Genomic DNA, 26,512 nt, shown 5'->3' with positions numbered 1-26,512 from the left:
AGAGATTGATACCCAAGTGTTTAGGATTACGGACTTCATCTATTTGTATGCTTTGCATTCTGATTGGATGATGATTAATATTTCTGTTGTTTTTTCTGCCCATGAAGTTATTTTCTGCAGGTCCGAGTTTAAAATAGTTGAAGCAGTGATAGGGTCTTCTACTACAATGAAAAGGTTTGTGTCGTCAGCGAAGAGCCTAATATTCGCTTGGATATCTATTACTATATCGTTTATATAAATAAGAAAGAGTAAAATCCCGAGAATTGACCCTTGTGGAACACCAGCTGTAGTGAACTTTTCAGACGATTTGCAACCAGGAAGAACAACTCGGAAATACCGACAGAATTCAGTTTGAAAATAAGTCCCTTGTGCCAGACACGATCAAAGGTCTTACTTATGTCACAAAATACAGCTTTGACCTCTTTACCGGAGTCAATAACCTGTGCAAATAAGTTATAGATGTATGTTAGTTAATTGACAGTAGAGTCACAAGGAACAAAACCGGGTTGCAAAGGAGTAAGAATATCATGTTCTCGAAGAAAGTTGAAAGTATGTTTGAATACAATTCTTTCAAATACTTTAATGACAGTACTGATAAGGGATATCCTTTCGACTACCGCTATCGCACACCGACGCACTACCTGAGACGCCAAATGCAGACTATATTTTTTGGGGTTCTCCATTACCGCTACTGTTTTGCAGGCGGGCTACCGCAGACGACTAATACGTACCAGAAAAATGGGGGTGCTCATTTCCATAGCGCATAATGCAGTATTTGGGTAAAAATTGTATTTTTTCGCAATTGAAAATAGAAGGAATTACCAAAAATATACTACATTTTTATGCTGCGGTAATTTTTATGTAAAACGGTTGCTACACTATGGTAGTTATGTTCATTGTGTGGTTATTGGTATAACTACACTGTGGCACAACTTATAGTTTCTTGTTTCCTGCAATAGTCTACTATGGTATTTATATGCAGATAAAACATACAGTTAATGTTATTTATGAAAAGTCACATATTTAAACGGCCACTGCATCACTGTGGCAGTACATGCTATTTTGTGTGAATATGTATTAATACGCTGCGGCACTCTTTTCGCATGCCCTGCATTAAAGTACTGTAGTAATCGGGGGAATAAATGCCTACAGGATAAGTTTTGATTACTAGTATAATCCTTTCGCAGGGTAACTTTCTCATCACTGTGGAAGTGTACTTAATTTCATTTAATATGTATAAATACACTATGGCACTGCCTTAAAATTCAAGTTTCTCACGAAAGTCTACTATAGATCTTAGTAACAGGACGAGTAAAACTACACTGCGGTACTACATTGAAATTCGTTCTTCCTGCAAACGTCTACTGTGGTAATTATTTGCAGAGTGGTTTGGTTGCTGTACCACTTCCTCCCTATGTCAGCCCCTCCCCCTCCCCAATCCCGTCTAACAAGACATATGCATCCCCACTCCTATACCTAGATCCTCACTCCCTGTAATTACTATAAGTACTCTTTTTTTTTCCAGGCACCATAGTGCTTTGGAATTCCCTTCCAGTACAACTTGTGCAAGCCCCCACCATGAACCAATTTAAGCAGGGTGTAACCGAACTTGCACACAATGCTTAACATGATAAACCTGTTTCTTTAAACTGCTTTTATCTGTAAATCCTTCTTGTTTTTAACACCATCAACTGTATTCATGCTTGCAATACACATCATGTATTACTTTTATTCTCCTGTCCATTCTACTTTTAAAATTCTTGTACAGGCGCGCAGCTGCACGTAATACTCGTAAAGAGGAGTGATGCAGTATAAAATGATAGATAGATAAACATTTATTTAGTTAATAGTATGTATTAAAGAGTGGCTTAAAAATATTCGTTTTAGCAGATGCAGTTTCTGCATATCTTTGGAAGTTTAAAGTTTATATTAGAGGGGAAAAAAGAAGTAGAACTAACGAGGAAGGTTGTTGAACATCTGGTTGAACCGTATAGTGCTTCTAGACACATCCTTTTGGCACAGGCGTTCCTTGTCAGCTCAACCCATCTTTGTGGGTCTTTTAATAAGGGCGAAAATTCTTGCCATATGATTTGAAACCACAGAAATTAGTCCGACAGAAGGAAGTTTCGGCAGGAATAAATTCGGTTAGGGTTAGTACAATGAACAAAGGACAGCATATGACACGTCAAATCAAAGATGGAAACATGGTAGCTAGAGTATGTTAGGTTACCGTTCAGGATTTAGGAAACCCAAACAAAAGCAGGTAGTTGATACCATTGACCGAGAGTTTGCAGACTCACATGAAATTATCTCAATGTCAGGGCGAACAAATGCTTGTCAGTTTTGCAGTATGAAGAAACTAAAGACCGCCGGTGGTCTCCGAACAACAACGTCATCATTTGGTTGTAAGCAGTGTAAAGACAATTTATACAGGTATAACAATACTCTTCTTATTAAAAAGTTATATTGATCTAATGAGTAGTTTTAAAGATTTCATTGTATTATTGAGTCATTGCTATGTTACGTGAACGTACTTTCTTTTACTCCATGTATATAAATTGGGTCTGAGTCAACAAGTCGCTCAAATCCAAAAATGTACTCAAATTAAGCATGTCAGAAGAGGAAAAGTCTGTTATTGCATTATATATTCTACTGATCTTAACAGGTTATTCTTGCCTACCTAGCGGGGAAAATATACATTTATCCGAGCACGCGCCGGGGGTAGATATTCCTGTCTTTCCCTAGGGAAAAACCTTGTCTAATATAGCGTGCACCACGGTGACGTCACATAGTACTGGAACCATTGTGACGTCATAAACTTTATAAATAATGTCAGGAAATAGATCTACCCAAACCTATTTGTCTTTACGATCTATTTTGAACATGATATGCAAGAAAAATGATCCAACATGCCTGCTGTTTTCCCTACCCTCGGGACAGCATGGATAAAAAACCTCGCTAACGCTCGGTTTTCCATTCCACACTGTCCCTCGGGTAGGGAAAACCCCGTCTTACACAGGCAGGCATGTAAGATCCTTATAATCTTCTTAGTACAGGATAAAATGTTTCAAGAAATCCTGCCCTTAAGTATAAAAGCCAGTTCCAGAGTTGTGCAATAATTGTAGTTGCAAATCAAAATGTCTTGCTTATATAAAAATATTTGTCATATATTTTCAAGGTTAATCCCCGTGATCTTTTAAATAATACTTTCATGGAATGCTTTCTTTCATATCATGCGTCCAGAACTGGGATTGACTAACTAAAGGACAAGTCCATACAGACCTCCAATCTGAAAACGCCCGTAAAACTTATGGCAACAAGAGCAAAATTGGAAACTCCAGAAAATCGATTATTTTAGTATATATAACCATTGCAAATCACTAAATGTTATAATTTGATACGTTTTATTATTGCTCATTATTACTACATTTTAATAAGAGATCCCTTCCTTCAATTTAGCTACATAACGGTTGCAAAAAATCACCCAGTAAGGTACATATTAAAATAGAAACACCCCGTAAAATGCCAACAAAATCATCTTGGAAATCGACGAAGAAGAAATGATCTTTTGATAATTAATTTTCACATGCAATATACTTTTCTAATATGAGCTGTCTCAAGAGAAAAGGTGTTTAGAGTTTAAGTTTTGAAATTCAAGAAAAACATGTTTCATAAAGTTTGGCTTCTTGTGAATTTTGATACATTGTAATATGGTATAGAAATAATAATCATACAACCGGGCATATTAAATATAGACACATAACTAACTTATTAAAACAGTTCTACCGATGAAATGTTTATCAGAGTGAATTTTGGACATTTTATCTTTCTATGCGTCATTAACAATGCTAGCTACCCTACCCCCACCCCCTTGACTTTAGACGGCTATTCAAAAATACATGTTATATAGATTAACGGTTATTGTCGTAAGCTGTAGACAAAATTGTTTCATTCTTACTCAGTTTAAACGGACTACAGTATAAATTGAACAAAAAACAGGAATTATTTCATGACTTTTAGTGAACTTTTTGTGTAACATTACATATGCTCTATGTTACCTTTTGCGATGATTTGTAAGTAATGAATGATCCTCATCTGTCATAGCTTTTACAACTTGCTTTCGTTTAAATATATTTTTTTTATTTTCTGTCAAATGTTTTTGTATACTTTTAATGTTTTACTTTATCATGAAATTTAGTCCAAAATACGTTGTTCAGGTTGTGTAGCATTTGATATATGATTCTTCTTACTCATACCCGTTCATAGGAGATTGCCTGTACTGTAGTGTTTTCATTCAGTTGTTAATTTTATTATTTTATCTTATTATTTTCTGTTATAAAAATGTTTTTGTTGCATTTTACTTTTAGTCACCTACCAGTTATGTCAGCGGATCGGACCATGTAAACGCGTCAACTATGCGTTATTAAGGTTCATTTAAATTTTATACATATTCATAATCTGTTTTTGTGGTGTATATGATGCAAGTGCGAAAACAAAACTCAAAAATGATGAATGACACTTCGTGGTAAAACTTATAATAGTAGCTAAAAGTGTCTTTTTCTTAGTTTGTTATGCCTTATTGACTTTCAAACAGATTTTAAAATAACTGAATTTATTAATAGCATTATATCTAAATTAGAGCGTATCCCAGTTGCGAGCTGTATTCCGTTGATACTTTTCGTTAAAGTCACAATTAAGGTATCAATTGTTTAATCATATAATGAAGAATGGTAAGATCTCATTTCACCGAAAGCACATTCATATACGGTTTTGGAAACAGATCATTTTAGAGTCTGTTTTTGTTTGAATTTACGGCCATTTTCAACATTATTCCAGTTATATCAGGCAGCCAGTTCAACTAACCATCGTTCCTGGGAAAGACCAGTACTACCAAAGTCCGTAAGCAACTGCCTACTTTCTCACATAAAAAATCCTAGTAGGTAGCACAGCTCGAACCTGCGAACCTCCGTCAGTGAGAGGATTTAGAGATTACAAGTGTACGAATGTATCTCCTACATTACGGACTCGGACTATAAATTAATATAATGTGTATACAAAGGCACATGTGAAATACTGAATACTGTACCATTTATAAAGCATTCAAGAGTATCCATGCATTATAATGCATAATGCAGGGAGCTCAAAGTCAAAATTACCATTGTGTATTTTGGGATAATTTAAATGCATTCTTACCTAAAGTTTGAGTTTTAAATTTGAAAAGTACAATACTTCCACAGCGGATAAATTTACACACGTCTAGTATGCAATTGGAAGAAGCGATGTGTGCATATATATTACCGTTGCGGTGTAAAAACGATGAAGCGTTCTGTAGAGAATTACCACAGTGTATATATGTATGTTCCATGTGCAATAACAATTTAAAATATTACTGCCGTAGTTTATAAATGTACACTATTTCTGATTACCACAGTGAAATTTTGTATTTCATGGAAAAAAGTTCAGAACTACCGTAGTGCCACAGTGAAAGTAACTGGTGAAAAGTCTACAAAACGCATCAGTGGCAGACCCGTGGTTTTCAGACTCCTAGAATGCCGGAGCCGCATAATGCAGACGTAGTAAAATAGCTTTAAATACCGTAGCGTAGAAATGAGTAATTAATTAAGTTTAAAAAAATGAGTTCGGTAATTACCGCGACGAGCAACCATCAAAAACTAATGGTATTTTTGGAGAGTAATGATCCCTTAATTGTCTGAAAAGGATTTTCTTATCAACAAATTGCGATAACAAATGATTTTAGAACATTATTGCGCACGAGACGTTTGGTTTGTTTTTTAAATTTTATGGAGACCTGTAATTGTTGCGTAATATTATTTAGTATGTCATATGAATGATTTAACTTATTAGTTTAACTGATTTTATACCGTTTTGTTAATAATATAAATGAAAGTTTACACTTCAGATGAAATTCTGCAATAAATAAAAAGCATTCAAATTCCACCAAGATACAAAGAAAAATTAAAAAATTCCTGTAGTCCTACGCTGTACGATGTCGGTAATGTGGACCCTCGTTTTGATGGTACGTTTTAGGTGTCTGCGGTAGTCAGTCGGTGTATGATAGCGGTAATAGCGACCCCCGTTTTTATGGTACGTATTAGTCTGCTATGGTAGCCGAAAGGATATAGGACGATAGTTACTAACTAATGAAGGGTCGCCAGATTTGAAAAGAGGAGAAACATTTGCTCCCTGTCATGTGTCAGGAACCTGATAGATCTGAATTGAACAGTTGAAGAAAGAGCTGAGAGAACTACTCAGTTCATGAGAAAGTTCACGAAGTATACGATTGTTAAATCCGTCATTACCAGCTGCTTTCCCTAAAGGAAGTGATTTTAGTACCAATTCCACCACGCTGGGAGTAATAGTGATGTCATCCAGAGTTTGGTCAGAAATATCAGGCAGTCAGAGAGAATGGGGGCTCGTCTTTCATCAATACGAGTCTGGACAACGAAAAAGTCATTTAAGAGATTTGCCTTATCAGTGTCATTGAATATAATATAATGTTATCACCAGAAGAAAGTGAGGATATTGAGACTGATGAAGGAGGTTTAATGAAGGATTTAAGATAAGTACATCAACTCTTGGTGTTCCGATTTTCTTGTTTTAAGTTTACGGCTAGGTTGTCAATGTGCTGTTTTTTGCCTCGCGGATTTTAGAGGTCATTTGATTTCTCAAATTTCGAAATCTTTCCCAGTGAAATGGCGAATCGGTGCGCTTTGCTTTTCGATAAAGACGTTTTCTTTTATCTAATAAGCAATCGCAAGGTGATTCATTTTCTCGTATTAGAACTTTTCTATTTGGAATACATTGTTTTGCTATAATTGTAATTTCACTCGATAACTTATTAGCATAAACATTAATATCATCATTTTTATTAGATTCCCAGTCAGTTTTAGAGGCTAGTTGTCTAAAAAGACCATAATTCCCCTTTTCAAAAATCCAAACGTGACGATAAAAACATAACCTCTTTGGCTTTTTTTAAGTTGAGTAAACAATACATAGGACAAAGGTAACGTACATCTTGAGATAGAAAATGATCGCCAACACTACTAGAAAGGATAAGGTGTTTGCTTGTGGTGATAATGAGGTCGATTTTTGAGGTAGATGACTCTGTATAATGAGTAGGCGAATCTATAACCTGAGAACATATATCATGAACTTTTCTCAAGGAAGCAGTATTCTTTACGTTCAAGTTAAAGTCGCCCATAATTAAGATATTTTCAATCCCTGTATCAATAGGTATATGCATAGAATCAACAATCAAAGCGTGATGAACAGGGTCTGTATTAGGTGGTCTGTAAAAAAGTCCAAATAGAATATGCTTGTTGGAAAGTACAAATTCATCCAGATACATTTAGGTCCATTAATTTCAAGATCATGGTGTCTTTTATAATGAATATATTCTTTAACATAAAGTATAACTCCACCGTACTTGTCTGTGCGATCTTTTCTTTCGGATTTTGCAAACGAGTGAAGAATTAGATCAGAAGTTGAAATATGGGGACCAAGCCAGGTTTCTGAGAAAGAGAGGATGTCAAAGTCCTTCAATTCGGTGTAGAACGTGTCGAGTTTTGGAAACAAACTCTGAACGTTGTAGTGAACAAAAGAAAGGTTCCTAGAAATATCAATATATTCACTATCAGATGTTGTAGGTGACGTACTGCAGTTACTGGATAAAGGTCCAGGGTTTTTGTGAACATCCCCTGACAGAAGGCTGATAGCAGAAATGTTCCAGAATTTAACAAAAGCAAAAAGCAATATGATTGAACAGACGAGACAGAGCGAAAAGATAACATTTAAATGTTGAATCTTGCTAGGTGGATGCACACGACGGTGTACAGGTAAAGATATTGTTTTGAAAGTCAAGTCGTTATCTTAGATACACGATGTAGGTGGATATGAATAATAAGATTTGTAAAATAAGAAATCTAAACATGAAGTGAATACGAAAAACTCTCATGTTGGCTGAGGAAGTCTGCTTAATCAATTTCATGTTACTGTTGACAGTAGGCACAGGAATTTGAAAATAACCAAAATGAGAGAACATAGTAGTTGGAAATTACATGAAGAGATCCAGCGATCAATATGAAAATTGTGCGTGTCCATCCGTGAGAATAAGCACACAAAAAAAGAAGAAATGAGTAAGATTAAATTGAGAAACATTGTTTCTTGCGAAGACTTGGAGGTAAAATAGGTGCCAGCAAATTGGTGATGAACGAATAGTGATGGTAAAGTATATGAGATGTTTTGTGAGAACAAAACGTGTTTAGATGTGTTACACATAGACTGATCAAATAAATACCTTAATATATATTTTATGGTTTACATAACTTATATTCTTGATGTGCGTTTAAATAATTTGTTCGGATCGCGCCATAAATCAGATAATTTAGTATTCTAGTAATATCATAAACATTACAATAGTAAAATAGTAATAAGTTATATTAAGTCGTATGTGTGATTTTTAAATGCATAGTATTTCATCATTTTACCAACGCAAATATACGTTAATTAACAGAGCTATGTATAACTCGAACGACGACTGAACAGGATATTACACAATTGTAGACATATGCCTTTAGATTAATCATACCGTGCGTAAATTATATTTAACTTGAGTTTACTGTTAAACCTGTTTATTTTAATTTGTACATTACTTATTGTAATTGTATGTGTTGTAAGTTAATGGAACTAAGGTCAGACAGACTATCAGAAATTATAACTATGAATATTCAACGAGCACCACGTGCTTAGCATTTATGTATATGATATGCGTAGTAGATACTTTTAAGCATAATTTATAAAAGTGTGTATATCGGTAGTCTACACTCATTATTGCATGAAGATGATAGATAATAAACACAATAAAATTTATGCATCACTCATTCAATAGTGTTAAGTTTCTACTTTATATAAAAGTAAAATATGTACAGAAACAGTCAACATTAACAGTTAACAAGTACGCGTAAATTGACCAATTTTGAAAATGGACAAACAACAGTGAACATAATTTTAAGAAACTTGATCAACATATAAATAAAAGTGTCTTCAAACAATACTGCCAAAAGTACAATTAAAGTTTCGATAACACATAGATTCAAATATATTCCACTATGTATATAATTTGTATTATGAGAGCTATTTTACAACATGTAAGCAAAACCAGTCTGATATCATCTAGGCTCAGTACCTTACACCCTGATTGTAAATTCTGTAATAAGAATTATTTACAGCGAGCAAACAAAACTTTAAAGATAGGTGACGACCGAATGGTCAAGAGCCAAATTACGTTCATGCAGAGCATTCATGCACAAGTGCTGTGTTTCTACTGATTATAAAACAAAAATGCAGTAAACAGTCAGCATTTACAATTAAGCAAGAACTGGTCAATACTTCAAAATGGACAAACATGTGAAAATGATCGTATAAAAAACGCAATCAACAAATAAACACATTGACTTCGAGACAATACTACCAAAAGTAAAAATTTTTTTCTAAATATATTCTAGAATAGAAAAGTCTTGATGAGAACTAGTTACGAGTACGTTACTCTGCCTGTACACCTAAAATGAAAACTTTTTTACTACGTGCAAACAAAATGAGTCTTCATATCACTTAGACTTAAGGTAGTTCTGCACGTTTGGAGCGAAATTTTTTCTACAGTGTAGAATTTTATTAAACTCCAATTTTTCAAAACTTCAGAATATACCTAGAAAATTCAGCAAATAAAAAAGACAGGGTCGTGTGCTTGATTTTTTGCTAGGCTGGTTTGAAAAATTTGGACCTCACGCAATATTTATGTCTATGGGAAAATCATAATTTTCATAACATTTTCGCGAATTGAATTTTTTCTACAATGTAGATTTTGATGATACTTCTCACAGTTGTAAACAAACACCTGGTCTATAATTTAATGAAATAAAATGTATAGGTCCATGTGCTTATTTTTGAGATATTTGACCATGATTAAAGAGAACCGGACATTTCACGTTAATTCTAAGACATTATTTTGATTTTTTTAACGTGCCATATGTTTTAATATCATATTTTGACTTTAGAAATATAGCAACAGTGCCATTATAACAAATTTACTCACAGGTTTCGATTAATTCATAAACTGATTTTCAAGTCCGTACGCCGAATCCAGGCTTTATTCTACGTTTCCCGGATAAATGACGTTACGCCATCACTTCCGGTTTTTCAAACGTGCAGAACTACCTTAATTAAATGTGTTACACTATGTGCTTTTAAATACTTTTTATAATAAGCACTATTTTACAACGTATAGCAAAAACACAGGTAAATATGTGTATAGACCTAAAATGAAAAATATTTTACTACGCACATACAAAACAAGTCTTGATATCACTTAGACTCAAATTTGTTACACTATGTGCATACTTTCAATAATAAGCACTATTTTACAACGAGTATAAAAATTCTCTTCTCTATCTCTTTCTGTAATGTCTAATTGTATTGAGATAATATTTTTCTCTTCCAAATACCTTAGTGATTTAAAAACGACATCAACTGAAATGGTAAGAAATACATTTAGTGCATGTATACATACCGGCATAGTTTCAAATTTGTGATATCCCCGTTTCTTCTTATAACAGTAGAAGCATATACAGGCTGTACCGACGACGGCAACCTGCAATATGAAAAATATTCAAAATGTTAATTTTCTTCACAAATTTTATTCACGGTGGAGAAACCAGAAATGCAACATCATCAAAAACCAGCGCAAATGAGCTGGCCATACAAAAATTAACGCCGATTCAGGTAAGAAAGGTCTTGTAACTTTTTTTATTGTTGTGCCTTGCGACTCGAGATAACGAGCACCTACATGAGGTAGTGTTCCATGTTGTATGTATAGCTTGTTTTTTTCCTGAAAACGCGAACAGTTGGCAAAGAGGGCATGAGCTTTACTACACTTCTGTCTAAGAAAGTGAGTTTAACAGTATTTTCGGGAAATGAAGACATATCTGACGCTCAGTTTATATCAGTGACAAGCATAATACTCAACTATTGTTTTATTTTTTTTAAAGGATATCCGACGATATTTCATTCAAAACAAAAAAAAAATACATTATTAAAATGAGAACATCCACACTATCGACTTTGATGGAGAACATCCACACTCTTAATTACCATTATAGCAAGTATCCTTCCTAGAAGATGTCTGTTAGGCAGTTACTACGTTTTTCAACAACAAATATCGTTTATATACATACAAATAGCAGGATATATGTTGTATAGATGTATGATTTCACAATTTCTTGTTATGTTGTTCATACTGCCTTTCCTATACGATTTTCACAAAGGAGAAGTATGCCTTCATTTCACGAAAATACTGTCAAAACTCACTTTCTTAGCTTTCGCCCTATATTTATGCTAAATGACCGTAAACAATATCGTCTCGACGTTATTTTCTACGACATGTCGTTATTTTTTTTCCTATCACTACCTCTTTATTTTGCTAAATCGGACTGCCGTTTAAAACTTTATCTTTACACACAACCTTGTCGTTACACGACAGGTGCTGATAGAATGCATCTGAAGCATTATTATTATTATTATTATTATTATTATTATAATTATTATTATACCAGATTTATATAGCGCCCTTTTCATGATAAACACGTTCAAAGGCGATTTACATATATCAAACGCAGCCACACAGGGCGCGGAATTCATCCTCTACTAGTACAGACACGGAGCGATCTGACCAGAGGTACAGAGTGAGATAAAGCTCACAGAACAGATGGAGAGAAATCATTTTTAGTAAAGGCCTGTCCGGCTAACTTAGCCTAGCTCTTTGCGAATAGACAGTCTGGTTCGTTAACGTGCCTGGTGTATAGCACCAATACAAGCGAAGCCTTCATTCCTGGGAAGAACCAGTACAGACCTCTAACTTAGGTACATGTACAGCAAGCATTGAAGACTTGTTCAAGACTTCAGTCTTGACGATTATTAATTAAAACAAATGATCTTGCTCCAACCGCACCCCTACAAACTATGGCTGCCACCATGAATGAAGACATATTCTATTCTATTCTATTCCACCTCAGTACAGAGTGGTATGAAGGCAGTTTTAAAAGTCTGCGTCAATCGACCATTAAAGTATTGAAACGTAAATCTTCGTTTCTGGTTACAAATTAACCCTTTTAATCTGTTTTTTAAGCACTCAGTTATTTATCGTAAGTGTTTGATCTAAGATGGAGGGAATGGCGTGTTTTGTGAGTTGCTGTTTTTAGACGAGGAAAAAGTAAGTTGCCGTTCAAAATGACGTCATTTGTTTACTTTCTGGTGTAACAGAAGACACATTATGCAGTAATAAGTGTGTTTATTATTTACGAATTTTGAAAGTGGAAACGCCCAGTTGGTGGCCATATTATTTTATCTTCACTAAGCTTTTGGTCTCACGTGTTTATCTTTGTTATTGAAGGTACAATGCCACTTTACGGGATGTTCATTTATTTGGATGTATACAAAAATATATACTGTGATAGGAGATTTTCATGTGCTACTCCTAAAAACTCCCTTTGCAAAAATATTTTGGTACATGCAACATTTTGTTGTTTGATGTTGTATACACGACATTTTTGTTGTGTGACTGTTTTACCAATATGTCTTCTTGAAGTCTACAATCTAATACAAACACTGGAAATTAGAAATATTGGAAGCTTTATATAAATATGATACTAAATGTAATGTGGTGCTCACCAATACTATTGAAGCATCAAAAAATAGTGTGCATTTCTTTATCCTTTTCGTACATCTTTAATACCTGTTATTGAAGATCAGACAGTTATTTCTTGTCGGGAGCAGAAAGGTTTGATGACACCAATATGCAGCCGTTGTATGTCATGTTTCATGGCCGCGTCTATCTATCTAGGTACCATATAAAAACTAAAAAGACAATAACATATTCCTTATTTCCATCTCATACAGGGTAATGTACGTATATGCCGACTAATATTTAAATCCTGTTTTGCATGACCAAAAAGGACAAAAACAACCCTATTTACCTTTGAGCTCCCAGTAAGTATGACCTTAACCTTTGAGCTAGGGGTCCGAATGTCACGCCTGAAACGTCGTCTAATTATGAAGAAAAGATCTTATTCATGCCATGTTAACATTTTTGACCTTTAAAAATAGGGTTCTGAAAATTGTGTATGACACATTATCTTGTTATTAAGTTATATTGAAATCCTTTTATGGATTACTGAGTTATAGCCCTCTTGACCTTAGGCGTTCAAATGTGACCTTAGAGCTAGGAGTCCATGTTTTGTGCATGCCACGTCTTATCGTGGAAAACATTTAAATTCCGTAATGAAAAACTGAGTTATGGACAGGACAGAAAGAAAAACCTTATTAACTTTTTATCTCCGAGAGTGACCTTGACTTTTGAGCTAGGGAAAATTTACGCCAAGTAATATTGTAATCCCTTGGAAGATTACATAGTACTGGACCGAATACGAAACAGACCTTATTAATGCCATGTTAACATCTGACTGCCAGGTATGCCCTCTCATCTTATTATTGGGTACATTTTTGCCATGTTATATTAGAATTCCTTCATGGGTTTTTGTGTTTTAGACAGGACAAGGAAAAAAGCCCTGTTGACATTTGAGCGCCAACTGTGACGTCGACCTTTAAGCTAGGACTCTGGATTTAGCGCATGCCACGTCATCTTACCATGGAAAACATTTGTGCCAAGTTATATATAAATCCCTTGATGAATGATAGAGTTAAAGACCGGACATGAATTGAAGACGAGCGGAATGACGGACGGAAAATCGCATTTCTATTGTCCCCAAAACTAGTTTTCCACCAGTCAGAAACACATAAGGCTCTTTCTCTGGTCATTTAGTTATTTAGCCAATGTCTTTAAGTTTCCGCCGTAGCTGTATTACTTTTTGATTCCAGAATCCATTTTCAGTTTCAAGGTCACTGTGACCTTGACATTTGATGCATTGACTCTTAAACATCTAGGATGCCCCTAAATTGCTGCTTGGCTCCACCATCAAAGCTGAAAGTCGCCATATGACCTATAATTGTGTCAGTGCGACGTTAAACCCAACAGTAAAGAAAGACCACACAAAAATGTCCTGTATACAACATCAAACAACAAAACGTCATTTTGAACTGCAACTAACATTTTTCTCGTCTAAAAACAGTAACTCACAAAACACGTCCACTCCCTGTCAATATAATTGCACTGAAGAACGAGCTGCAAATTGGTAATGTTTAACTACATTCGCATTTAAACTTATATAAATTATATCAATATATAAATGTGTTCTTTAACCTGATTAGAAATTGAACTATCGCCGTTCAAGAACTTTTAACCACAACGACACACATGAAAGATCACAGATGAAGTAAGATATTGTTTTACAATATGAAAAAATGTTTATGTGTATATTCCGGTGTTCATATATTGTATCAAATAAAACCAACATGTAGTGCATCGCTGCTGCTGAATAAAATTGATTTATAAAGGACATAAACGGTCCAGTGATGAAAAGAAATTGACAACATATGAATGTGGTGTGTTCAATATCAAATTATTCATGCGCGGATCCAGAGAGGGTAGTGTTAGTGGGGGTCCGGAAACCCCTGGAAAATCCTGAATAAGGATTGAAGCGAAAAAGAAAATAATTTGTTTCGAAAAGGCAACATTAGGACCGCATTCAAAGTGTATGTGCTACCTACAACCCAGACGTAACTCATATTTATGTTAATTATCTCAAAGGAACGGAGAATTTTACCTTAAGTTTAAGAAAACTTAATTTTATTACTTTACCAAATTTGAGAGGTGAGCTCATAAAATTGTGAAAATAAGGGATATATTGTATATAAAATTACAGTGGAAACGGTGTTCTTGAATGCTCCTACAATGCGACAAAAAACGAAGAGCTGAATTTCAAAATTTTCCGTGGGGTGCTTGTGGGGACATTCGGTTAATATTCACAAAAATCACATCAAATTATTGAGTGTATAAAGACACATGTTTGTAATAATAATTGTTCGGTCGGACCTCCACGAACCTCCCCACCCCGCCCCCCCCCCCCCCCCCCCCACACTCCCCCACCTCCCCAACCCTCTTGAGAAGATTGGAATGATCTATGTATTAGATACCTACAACAATGTTACTTGTGGGAGCCGCGGAAGCTGAAAAAAAATCTGGTTTGAAATAGTAATGAGCAAATTACCGAGACAGGAATTACTAAAGCCAGTGTAATCAACCATACCAGAATGACGCAAACACCAGCAATAGCACCAGGATGCATCTGCGAAGATTTTGACAATTTTGATGCAAATGAAACTTTATCTTCTTTCATGCCAATATCTGAAATTAAGAATTATATATTAGGACTAACATAAAAAATTGTTTCCGGTAACATTCTTAGAAAATGTTAGGGTAGGAAGGTCGGTATTTTTGGGGAAGCGGGGTTATTAAATGGGACTTTTCGAAAACTACTTTTGCGTCAAAAAGAAATACAAATAAGATAAGAGGATTATGCCTTTGGAGCATCGTTAAGTTGATTTCTAACATCACTGGCCATGTATAAAGCAAACAAAAAGTGCAGTTTTGAAACTTTTTGTTCAAATATTGAAAAAAAAATGTTCAAGTCCATAAAACATTTAGGGTCTCGCCAAAAAGTAAGGATAAGTCGGGGTCCCTGTAAACATAACGTTTGAACTACCAACTCAAAAGCAATAGAGGTCACCATTTTTGTGCTCATGCAATACCATCCCATGCCATGGTTTTTCACTAATATAGGCCGAATTATTCTCTACATATTGATCGGAAACATGTTTCAGTCTCAGGATCACTGCAATCTTGTCCTTGGACCTATTGACCTGAAAACAGTTAGGACCATATACTTACCTAAAAAAAATCATCTTAAGAAATTCGGCGATTATCTTACAAAAAGTAACATCTAGCTATTGAACGGAAATCAATTGTAAATGGACAGAAGGGCACACAGACGAATGGATTGTCAGACAGCAGACCGACATGAGCAGTGCACTCCCTCTTCATTTTAGATTGTCATATGGTAGGTCTCCACGCTCCATCGTTTATACGCCTGGACCGGAAGTTGTAATACATCATGTGAAAGAGTAAAATTTTGGCAAAAATTATGACGAATTATTCTGCAAAGCTAACACCTAAGACCGTTGTGCAATGTGACATTTTCGTTTCAAACATGCTGTTATGCATACTATAGATTATATATTATAATGTTATATTATAAATATACAAAATATTACATCAAATTACATGTATAGTATATTTGTCGATTCAAAATACGTTATTTTACGGTAAAGTAATCTCATATATATGAAACTTCGTTTAAGGTAGTTATACACGTTTTAATGGCGTAACGTCATTTATCCGGATAACGTAGAATAAGGCCTGGACTCAGCATATACGTAAAGGAAAATCATTTCATAAATAAATGCCGACCTGTGAGTAAAATTATAAAAACCAACAATGTTATACCTTTCGAGAGATAACACATGGTAGTAAAATATTTGACACGTTAAATTACTTGCCACAAATTTTTCAATATTGCAGTTAATGATATTTCGATGCTAAAAAGAAAGAGATGTGCATTTTCTTCTTATGTTGTTGCTATCAAAGTTCAAATTTCATTGGCAAATCAGCAAATTACTTGCCTTTGGCCGTTTACATTGTAGTAGAAATATGGCAAAGACACAATTTTACAAAATCATAATAATATATACATGTTCAAATAAATAACAATATTTTTACTAAGAAACATTAATATTTAACAGGGTATTGTTGCGTTGAAGCATAGCTTCATTTATAAATTTACAAATGTTTAAGAGAGTGTCTTTTTCATACTTGACATAACAGAAACACATTTATTTAAAGAGGGCCAAGAAACATTGCCAAGACATCTATATATCTCTACATTTGTCACAACACAATAGAAAATGATCCTCTGATGTAGTTACATTTTGGGTACATAATTTGCATACTCATTCATTTCTATCTATATCAGTATGTCTTCCTACTTCAATTTCTAATTAATGAGAAGAAAGTCTTAAGGACATCAAACTCTTTCTTACTTTATCGTTTGGTATCTTTTCTATATAATTTTCAAAACAAAATGTTGTCTTATATTTGCAGTAGTATTCGAGTTTAGGCATAGTATTAATTGAGGCAGACCAGTCTTGAATATATTGATCTTGTAATCTGTTTATAAACATGGGTAAATAATTAAAGTTTTCGTCGAAGTTATTTCTAATATTTGTAAAACCCAAATGATCAATAAACATTAAATGGAAATAGCTTTCTCTATCGGTCCTTAGATCACAATTGCAAAACGCCGGTATTTTTCTACTCATTTACAGTACAAACAAAAGTAAAACAGACAAAAGTCTTTCAGCTGTGTCATCAAATAACACATGTCTGTATGAAAGGGTGTCTTCGTTGCGAGCACATGCTAATATTGACAATGAATTAAAATAAAATAAGGTAAAACACATAAAAATAAACGAAAGGTAAATATTTGCATGTAGTTTTATTCATGTATTTTATTTTATGTATTTATTTGATAAAACCAAGATGCGCCTTAGTTAAACAAAAGGGAGATTATGTCCGGGGAATTTTGATGTAAAGGACTGTTTTTGTAATGTAAATACAATGTCTAGAATTGACTTTTAATTCAATAACTGAATCTTACACCTCATAACTATTAGTGTTCATGAAAATCTTTCGTAACAATAAAAACTTAAAGGGTGTTCATGAAAAACTAACAATATCACGATAACAGATAAAAAAATATAGGGGAAAAGGAGAAAACATGTTTAAAATCTATTTTCATTAAATACAGAGATGTTATAGATATTTTTATAATATTTTTATAAATGACTGTACAAATCATTTATTGTAATTATTTTACATGAAACCTATTTCTAGAATGTAAGCTTATTAAATCAAAGTTGATAAAATATTTTATGCATCACGCGTATGTCCTTTTTATAGGTTATACTTATTATATAAGCATTATCATCCAGGTTTTCGGTCAGTTATAAGTCACACATAAACGTATTTCGGAATGCTCCTTAAAATAATTTCAGCGTTTGGTCATATGAAAGGTCGTGATATATCGCCCATGTTAACTACCCTCTGGCCACGTAATGATTGTTGTTTTGTCCAGTTACTAATTGTTTGACAGTATGACTAAACAGGAACCATGACATATATTTAATTTTTTATGGTCATTTTGCGAGTGTCTTTCGAAAAACATTTGACTCACTCGATTGTTATTTTTCCTTAAATACCGCTAATTTTGTGATAGAGCTTCAGTATCAATTTTGCATTGTCCGGTTGTAGTTACGCATGCCGGTGTAATGAAGTATTTCGACCCCCATAGAATAATGTCCCCCCGGTTATTATTCTATAGAAAAAGTGACCCCGGGTATTAGTATATGACCTCCAGATCATAGTACTATGACTCCCCACGTGAAGTAAACTGAAACCTCACGAAGAATATTGATCCCATAAAAAAACGACCCCCCCCTCGGTCATTTGGTCAATTTTAGTGATAATCATGTATCTAAGGCCTAATTGCTGCATTTATGCCCCACTCGGGGAGGGGGCATATAGATTTGCTTTGTCCGTCCGTCCGTCCTTCTTCCGTTGACCATTAGCCAATACCATCACTTGCCCAAGAAATCAAAGCATTTCGCACGGGAAAGGATTCTATTTCTAGACGCTGTATCCTGGTGTATACAGTTTTTTTCAGGAAAAAAAACATTCACAATACGTTCAAAAACAACCAGTGTCAATAATCCCTGCAAACTTCGGTATGAAGTAATTCTTCAGAGAAAACTGCACAAGAAACTGCTAGCATTGAACTTAGTATTAATAGAAGTTTGCAATACTTAGCATGGCAGTAAAGTACGGTAGCGGCAACAAAGAAAGTAGGTAGTTTAGTAGTAGTAGTAGGGGCAGTGGTAGTGGCAGTTGCAGTAGCAGCAGCAGCAGCAGCAGCAGCAGCAGCAGCAGCAGAGGAATAAGTGACATGCAACAACACAGCAGGAGAAGAAAGGTAGATGTACAAGACGTATTTGTGGAAGCAGGTATAGTATATCAGTATATGCAGTTGTAGTAGTAGTAGTAGAAGTAGTAGTTAGTAGTAGAAGAAGAAGAAGTACATGTAGTAAATAAGCAATAGAATTACGGCACAGTAGCAGTTAGTACAATCAAAATGTTAACTATTGGCAATGGAGGGTATTAGAGTTGTAGATCTAGTAAAAATGGCGTTAGGTTGGTGGGGATCACTTTTTAATAGATTATTATCGTCGAAAGTCTTTTAGGAGCGGTGTTTTTACACGGAAAGGGTAACTTTTTTATAATAGAATAATGTCCGGGATCGATATTGTATGAGAGTTCGAATGTAGTTATTTCGGCAGTGAGTATTTTACATGGAAGGAGTCACTTTTCTATAGAATAATAACCGGGGTCGTTATTCTATGAGATTTCGAAGGGAGTCATCTTTAGGGAGTCATATTTTACTTGAGGGTATTTTTTCTATAGATAATGACCGGGGGGTCGTTATATCTATAGAGTTTTCAAAGGGAGTCAGTTTTTTTATTAAGGGGAGTCAATCTTTACAGAAAGAGTCACTATTTTCTATAAATTGACCGGGGGTCGTTATTCTATGGGGGTCGAAATACTTCATTACACCGGTACTCCATACGAAATAAGTTAAATAAGGTCCAAGGCAATTAACGATGAAATATTAATGTTAAAGATTAGAGTTTAATTGAAATAACAGAGTTTATGTTAGAGACTATATTAATGAAGTATAATGATAGACAATGATGTTGTAGCATATAGAAAAAATTAAAAAGTAGTTATTATAGAGAACAGTTGTTGTTGCTGCTGTAGTTTAGTAGAGTGAACCATTAGACCCTGTTTCACCACACCTATATTTTATCAGTTAATAGAATATGGGCAGGTGTTCGGATGCATAATAATAATTAAATCACGAGTGCGTGGCACGAGTAATTTGATATTCGCATCCGAACGACTGCCCATATTTTATTAACTGATAAAATTATTGGAACATATTTATTATTTCGATTCTAACCATGCAACTTCTTCGCATTTCACAGCACTTCATTTTAGCTCGATATGTCATCCGGCTTGCCATATGCTATTATAAAAATCTCCCCACGAATGGCAAGCGTTGCATAAAACGGAATCTTCCGATATTCAGTAAATTCTAATTAAAGTATTAGTTTGTACTGCTGTGTTTGCAATAACTTCTATTAAAGGTAGGATATAGAAATCAGAAGTAAATACTTCATTCAAAGTTTATATATGCAGTTTCTAAAAATAGCACAAGTCACCTACATTATGGCACTAAAACATACAAGCCAGAACATTGCGGCATATAAACACGTAAACACTTGAGTCTGGAAGATTGGAACATGAATAATAATTCATTTACTGTCAAAACAGAATCTAGTTGACATTTGTGGTGCCTATGTAAACGCAGAAATTGTAAACTACGCACACGTTATATAACCACTGATGCTGAAGTTGAAACTTACCGGGCTGGAACATTTTCTTACGGTACAAATATAATCAAACGAATTCATCACTTAGAAATTGTTTGTTTCAGAAATTTGGCGTTCTTTTTATTACTACTACTTAGCACTGACAAAGTCGAGTATTTAGTCGGCATCCAACGGAAACAGAGTAGAATCTCACAGTGATGTTACATTCGTAGAGTGGAATGGAACAATTATATTTTATCGTAGATCCATGTATAGGCGGTTTTGCTATATGTTTATATAGCAACTGCTGTGAATCGTGTTAGAATAAGTGATAAAAATATTGGAACATATTTATTATATCGATTCTAACCACGCATATTCTTCACATTTTACAGCACTATATGTTAGCTCGATATGTCATTCGGCTGGCCATATGCTATTGTAAAACCTCCCAACGACTGGAAAGCGTGGCATAACGGAATTTTCCGACATTCAGGAAAAAAAATTAATTAAAGTATTAGATAGTTACTACTGTGAAAATGTTATTTTCAATTACATCTTAGGTCGGAAAAGATCATAAGTAAATACTTTATGTAAAATTTATCTATGCAGCTTCTAAAAATAGTACACGTCACCTTTGATGACACTGCAACATACACAACTGAAAATTGCAGCATATAAACATTCTTAGAAGACTGGAGCATAAAACATAATTTATTTACTGTCAATGTGGAATCTAGTTGACATTTGTGGTGCCTACAACGCAGAAATTGTAAACTACGTGCACGATCAGATATGGATGCGCTGTCTTACCGGTACTGTGTAGACTGGCTGAATCATTTTCTTACGGTAAAATATAAACAAACAAGTGAATGAATTATTGCAATGCAATACAATGTCCCCTACTGGAATGCACCTAATTTTCTCTACTAATGAACTAATATCTGTCAATGAAATATAACAATTTTGCACTATATATACAATACGTTATAACAGAACACTTGGATTAAAATCTAAATACATAAAAACCTACCGTTGTTTTCAAATGAAATGTTTTGACCGATTATACAAAAGTTACCATATAAGTTATATAGTAACAACAAGTGGAAATAAATCCTAAATATATATATATAATATAATTCCACAAGAAACTCTTTACCAGATAGAGATATGTCAAAATACACCTACAGATTAGATGTAACATCCATGTTGTACCACAGAAAAATGGTCTCGATTTTTCCCTATGACCAGTAATAAAAAGGTTAACATATAATCTATTTATGGCGACAACAAAGGGGCGTAATTCAAAAAACAAGGGTGCCTCATGGTGGTGAACATTTGTAACAAGTTACATCTAAATCTCTCCATGCATGAAGAAGAAAAGAAATGCTCCGGATAAAGTCATTCTTGAATTTGACCGTTGACCGCTATGTGTGAACTTAACCTTAGGCCGAGGGACCTGGTTCTTTCGCGTGACAATCCGTCTCGAGGTGGTAAAAATGTGTGCCAAGTAGAAATCGAAATCCTCCATGCATGAAGAAGACAAAATCCTATTGACCATTGATCTCCAAGAGTGACATTGACCTTTAAGGTAAGGTTCCAGGTGTTGCACATGACAAGTCCTCTCATCATGGGGAACATTTATGCCAAGTAATATTGAATTCCCTTGATGGATTACAGAGTTCTTGACCAGACAGGAAAAAATATCCTATTGACTTTTTACCTCCAATTGTGACCTTTATCATTGAGCGAGGGTCCGGATTTTTCTCAATGCACGTCGTCTTATCATGGAAATCATGGGTGCCAAGTAATGTTAAAATCCCTTCATCGATGGCAGAGGTATTGACTGGACAGGAAAAAAGTCCTGAAGACCTTTGACATCCAATTGTGACTTGCCTTTGAGCCAGTGGTCGAAGATTTGCGCATGATATATCGTCTTATTATGGGGAACATTTGTGCCAAGTGATATGAAAATACCTTCATGAATGACAGAGTTATAGACCGGACTAGAAACAGACCATTTTCACACCATGTTAACATATTGCTGCCAAGTGTGACCTTGATTTTAAGATAGCGGTTTAAAAGTTGTACATGACACATTGTCTTATTATGAGGTATATTTGTGCCAAGCAATATTAAAATTCCTTCATGGATGGCAGAGTTATAGAACGGGCAGGAAAAAAGCACTGTTGACATTTGACCACCAATAGTGACCTTGACCATTCAGCTAAGGGTCCGGGTTTTGCGCATGCCACGTTGTTTTATCATGGGGAACATCTGTGCAAAGTAATATTAAAATCCCTTCATGGATAACAGAGTTATGAATCTGACCCGAAACTGCGGACGGACGGACGGGCAGAACGACAGAATGACAGAATGACGGACGAACAGAAAAGCGCATTCCTATAGTCCCCGAAACTGGTTTTCAACCAGTAGGACACTAATAAATTCATAAGTTAGAAATTGTTTGTTTAAGAAAAATTTATGTACCTTTTATTACTTTTAGAACATTAGTCGGCATACAACGGAAGCAGAGTAGAATCTCACAGTCCTGTTACAATCGTAGGGTGGATTGGAACAGCTATATTTTGTCATAGTTTCATGTACTTACGATTTTGCTATATGTTTTTTAAGCAACTGCTACGGATCGTGTTAGAATGTATGATAAATTATAATAAAAAGCAGTTTACAAAGAGGATGTTTATATTTTGCTACACATTTATGATAGAATTTCTCATTTTCAAACTTTCTTTAAACTGTTTGCAAATTTGTATAATAGAGATCTGTTAGTAGTTTGCAATAGCTAAATAAATTTCAACATCGATGGTCGTCTTTAAAAGCATTTCTTTATATATTTCTTCGTAAATTACTGTGACAATGACAAATAAAAATGAAATGGTACTCATCTTCGATATCAAGGGTATTACAACATTGGCAATATCTCTCATTTCGTTGCAGTCTATTTCTATTAAAACGGTAAGTTTGTATTCTAAGAGAATGAGCAGGAAGTCTTAATCTAAAGAGGAAAAACCTTAAGTTACTTCGTTAAATATCAAGATAAATGGCAAAGCAGTTTTACATTGTATGTAAAGCTCTAACACTGTGCTGTTTTGAAAGGATTTTTGCCAGTCTTGCATGTTATTATCAATCAATTTTTGTTAATAAATTTTATATCTTCTTGAAAACTTTAATGGTATGAGATTTTGGGTATATTGTTTGTGCATTTGGCATACTTATTTTGTCAACACAACCACCGTCGCTCGAAATAATTTTGTGTGAAAGTTTAATTTCATCACAAAGGATGTATCACTTATAGCCTAGCTGGAATTAAGTCAAACTACAACCAGAATTGGACTACTATTTTTATCATAGTCACGTGTCATCGGCAGAACGTTCAAGATGGCGGATCCAGCATTTAAAGTGCAATTGTTTGGTCACTCATTTGGAAAACATTTGAAGAACTTAGTCTTGTCGCACGATGATTTTCAACTGAAATTTCGAACTTCAGAGAAGTACGCTTATGCAATACACTTATTTCATTGGCGTGGATATATTTAGACAGAATTTAGTTTATGTGAAGGACCGTGGTCCGGAACATGTGATTTTAATCATCGGCACTATTGACCTTGCTTCGCCGAACAGTCCCGAATTAGTTAGTTCTGCCATTATGGTCTTTTGGTGCTCTGTGCTTCCGAGAAATCTACCATTACCTATTATCTTTGGTGGGTACGCTGTAATTTATTCAGGCAGTATCATTTGTAACCGTGTTACCAATCTTCTATCGTTTGGTAAACAAAATTCCAATTCATCTTGTAGTGAATATTCTCTGGTTCAATAACAGGGTGTAAATGTTGAGTTCTGCTCAACCCGGGGCTAAAGGGCGTGGACAGTAGCATGCATTTCCACTACCGTCCATGAACAGGCTCAATCAAACCAAGCCTGCAACATTTTCGTTTTTGTCGTGTCGAGCGACCTGTGAAGTTTCTACTTTTTCTATTTTATGAAACAATGACCTTCTCTCTGCAAAAATAAATTGTTGTTCTCACAAACGTGTTCGCTTTTGGGTGCCAAAAGGTTTCTGGTCAGATGAGGCGCTGATGAAGGTCCTAGCTAGTGGCGGTGTTCATTTGTCAGAGAGGGGTCAACAGAAACTATACAACAATATCCGGGCGGCGGTAGTTGCAGAGTTGAATGCAGGCAGACATGTGTTATAAGATACTTATTGTTTTAAATTCATTTTTTTTTTCATATATGCATACATAGATTGCATTCTTAAGACAAAGTCTGTGACTTCTTTATTATTTTTAATCCCCCGCCGTGGCGGAGGGATTATAGGAATGGTCTGCGTCCGTCCTTCCGTTTGTCCGTGCCCGCGAAATGATGGTTAAGTGACTGCATAACGGTACTTTCTCTTTGATGTCATTCATTCCGTTCTGTTTATGTGACTATTTTTCTTTTTATGTGACTGTTAGAACAATAGAGAGAACAATGGGGGAGTCACATAAAGACCGTTTCGTTAGAACGTCCGTCCTTCCGTCCGTAACAAAATCGTGTCCGGTCCATATCTCCTAAACCCCTTGAAGAATTTTCATGAAACTTGGGTCAAATGATCACCTCATCAAGACGATGTGCAGAACACATGAGTCAACCTTGTCGGTTCAAGGTCAAGGTCACAACTCAAGGTCAAAGGTTTGAGCCTGCCATTTTGTGTCCGCTCTATATCTCCTAAACCCCTTGAAGGAATTTTATAAAACTTGGGTCAAATGATCACCTCATCAAGACGATGTGCAGAACGCATGAGTCAGCCATGCCGGCTCAAGGTCAAGGTCACAACTTAGGGTCAAAGGTTTGAGCCTGCCATTTTGTGTCCGCTCTATATCTCTTAAACCCCTTGAAGGAATTTTATAAAACATGGGTCAAATGATCACCTAATCAAGACAATGTGCAGAACCCATGAGTCAGGGATGCCGGCTCAAGGTCAATGTCACAACTTAGGGTCAAAGGTTTGAGCCTTCCATTTGGTGTCCGCTCTATATCTCCTAAACCCCTTGCAGGATTTACATCAAACTTGGATCAAACGATCACCTCATCAAAACGATGTGCAGAACTTATGAGTCAGCCATGTCGGCTCAAGGTCAAGGTCACAGCTGAAGGTCAAAGGTTTGAGCCTTCCATTTGGTGTCCGCTCTATATCTCCTAAACCCCTTGAAGGAATTTTATAAAACTTGGGTCAAATGATTACCTCATCAGAACGATGTGCAAAAATTATGAGTCAACCATGCCAGCTCAAGGTCAAGGTCACAACTAAGGGTCGAAAGTTTGAGCCTTCCATTTGGTGTCCACTCTGTATCTCCTTACCCCTTGAAGGATTTTCATCAAACTTGGGGCAAATGATCACCTCATCAAGAACTCACGAGTCAGCCATGTCAACTCAATGTCAAGGTCACAACTGAAGGTCAAAGGTTTCAGCTCTGTATCTCCTAAACCCCTTGAAGGATTTTCATGAAACTTTGGTCAAATGATCACCTCATCAAGACGTTGTGCAGAATTCATGTCAGTTCAAGGTCAAGGTCACAGCTAAAATCAAAGATTTACCCTTTCACTATCCATAGCAGTGGCGGGGGATTTAGCTGTCCTTCAGACTGCCTTGTTCTTATGGATTTGCAGCTGATTACTAAATGTTTAGTACAATACTGGATATTTAAGGGCTTTACGAAGAATAAGTGCAATAAATAGAACTGACAGTTACATATTAAATGGTACATGTAATTTTTAGGTCATGAGGTAGATCAATCATTTTAGTCTGCTTATTTTCTACTTGAGAGCGGGTGCTATTTGGTAGTATATTTGAAGATTTTGCTTGAGAGTAGTATGTAATTTACTTATCAGCTTTTATTTTGTAATTCATCTTATTGCTTGAGAGCAAACGCTATTCAGCAGTATC

General features: G+C 35.2%; 1 protein-coding gene across 1 annotated transcript in view; it reads right to left on the bottom strand.

Annotated features, from left to right (window-relative positions):
- The window catches only part of LOC123550053 (uncharacterized), a 69,513-nt gene that overhangs the window by 12,367 nt on the left and 30,634 nt on the right, over positions 1-26,512 (bottom strand). The window contains exons 2-3 of the mRNA XM_053546306.1: positions 15,276-15,373; positions 10,586-10,666 (exon numbers count right to left, since the gene is read on the bottom strand). Coding sequence (XP_053402281.1) covers positions 10,586-10,666; positions 15,276-15,365 — 171 coding nt within the window. The 5' untranslated portion in view covers positions 15,366-15,373. The remainder of the gene's footprint in view (positions 1-10,585; positions 10,667-15,275; positions 15,374-26,512) is intronic.

The sequence above is a fragment of the Mercenaria mercenaria genome, chromosome 6 (assembly GCF_021730395.1).
Source record: "Mercenaria mercenaria strain notata chromosome 6, MADL_Memer_1, whole genome shotgun sequence".
Lineage (NCBI taxonomy): Eukaryota > Metazoa > Mollusca > Bivalvia > Venerida > Veneridae > Mercenaria > Mercenaria mercenaria.
Note: the sequence above shows the minus strand (reverse complement) of the source record. Positions and strands in the feature narration are given on the sequence as shown.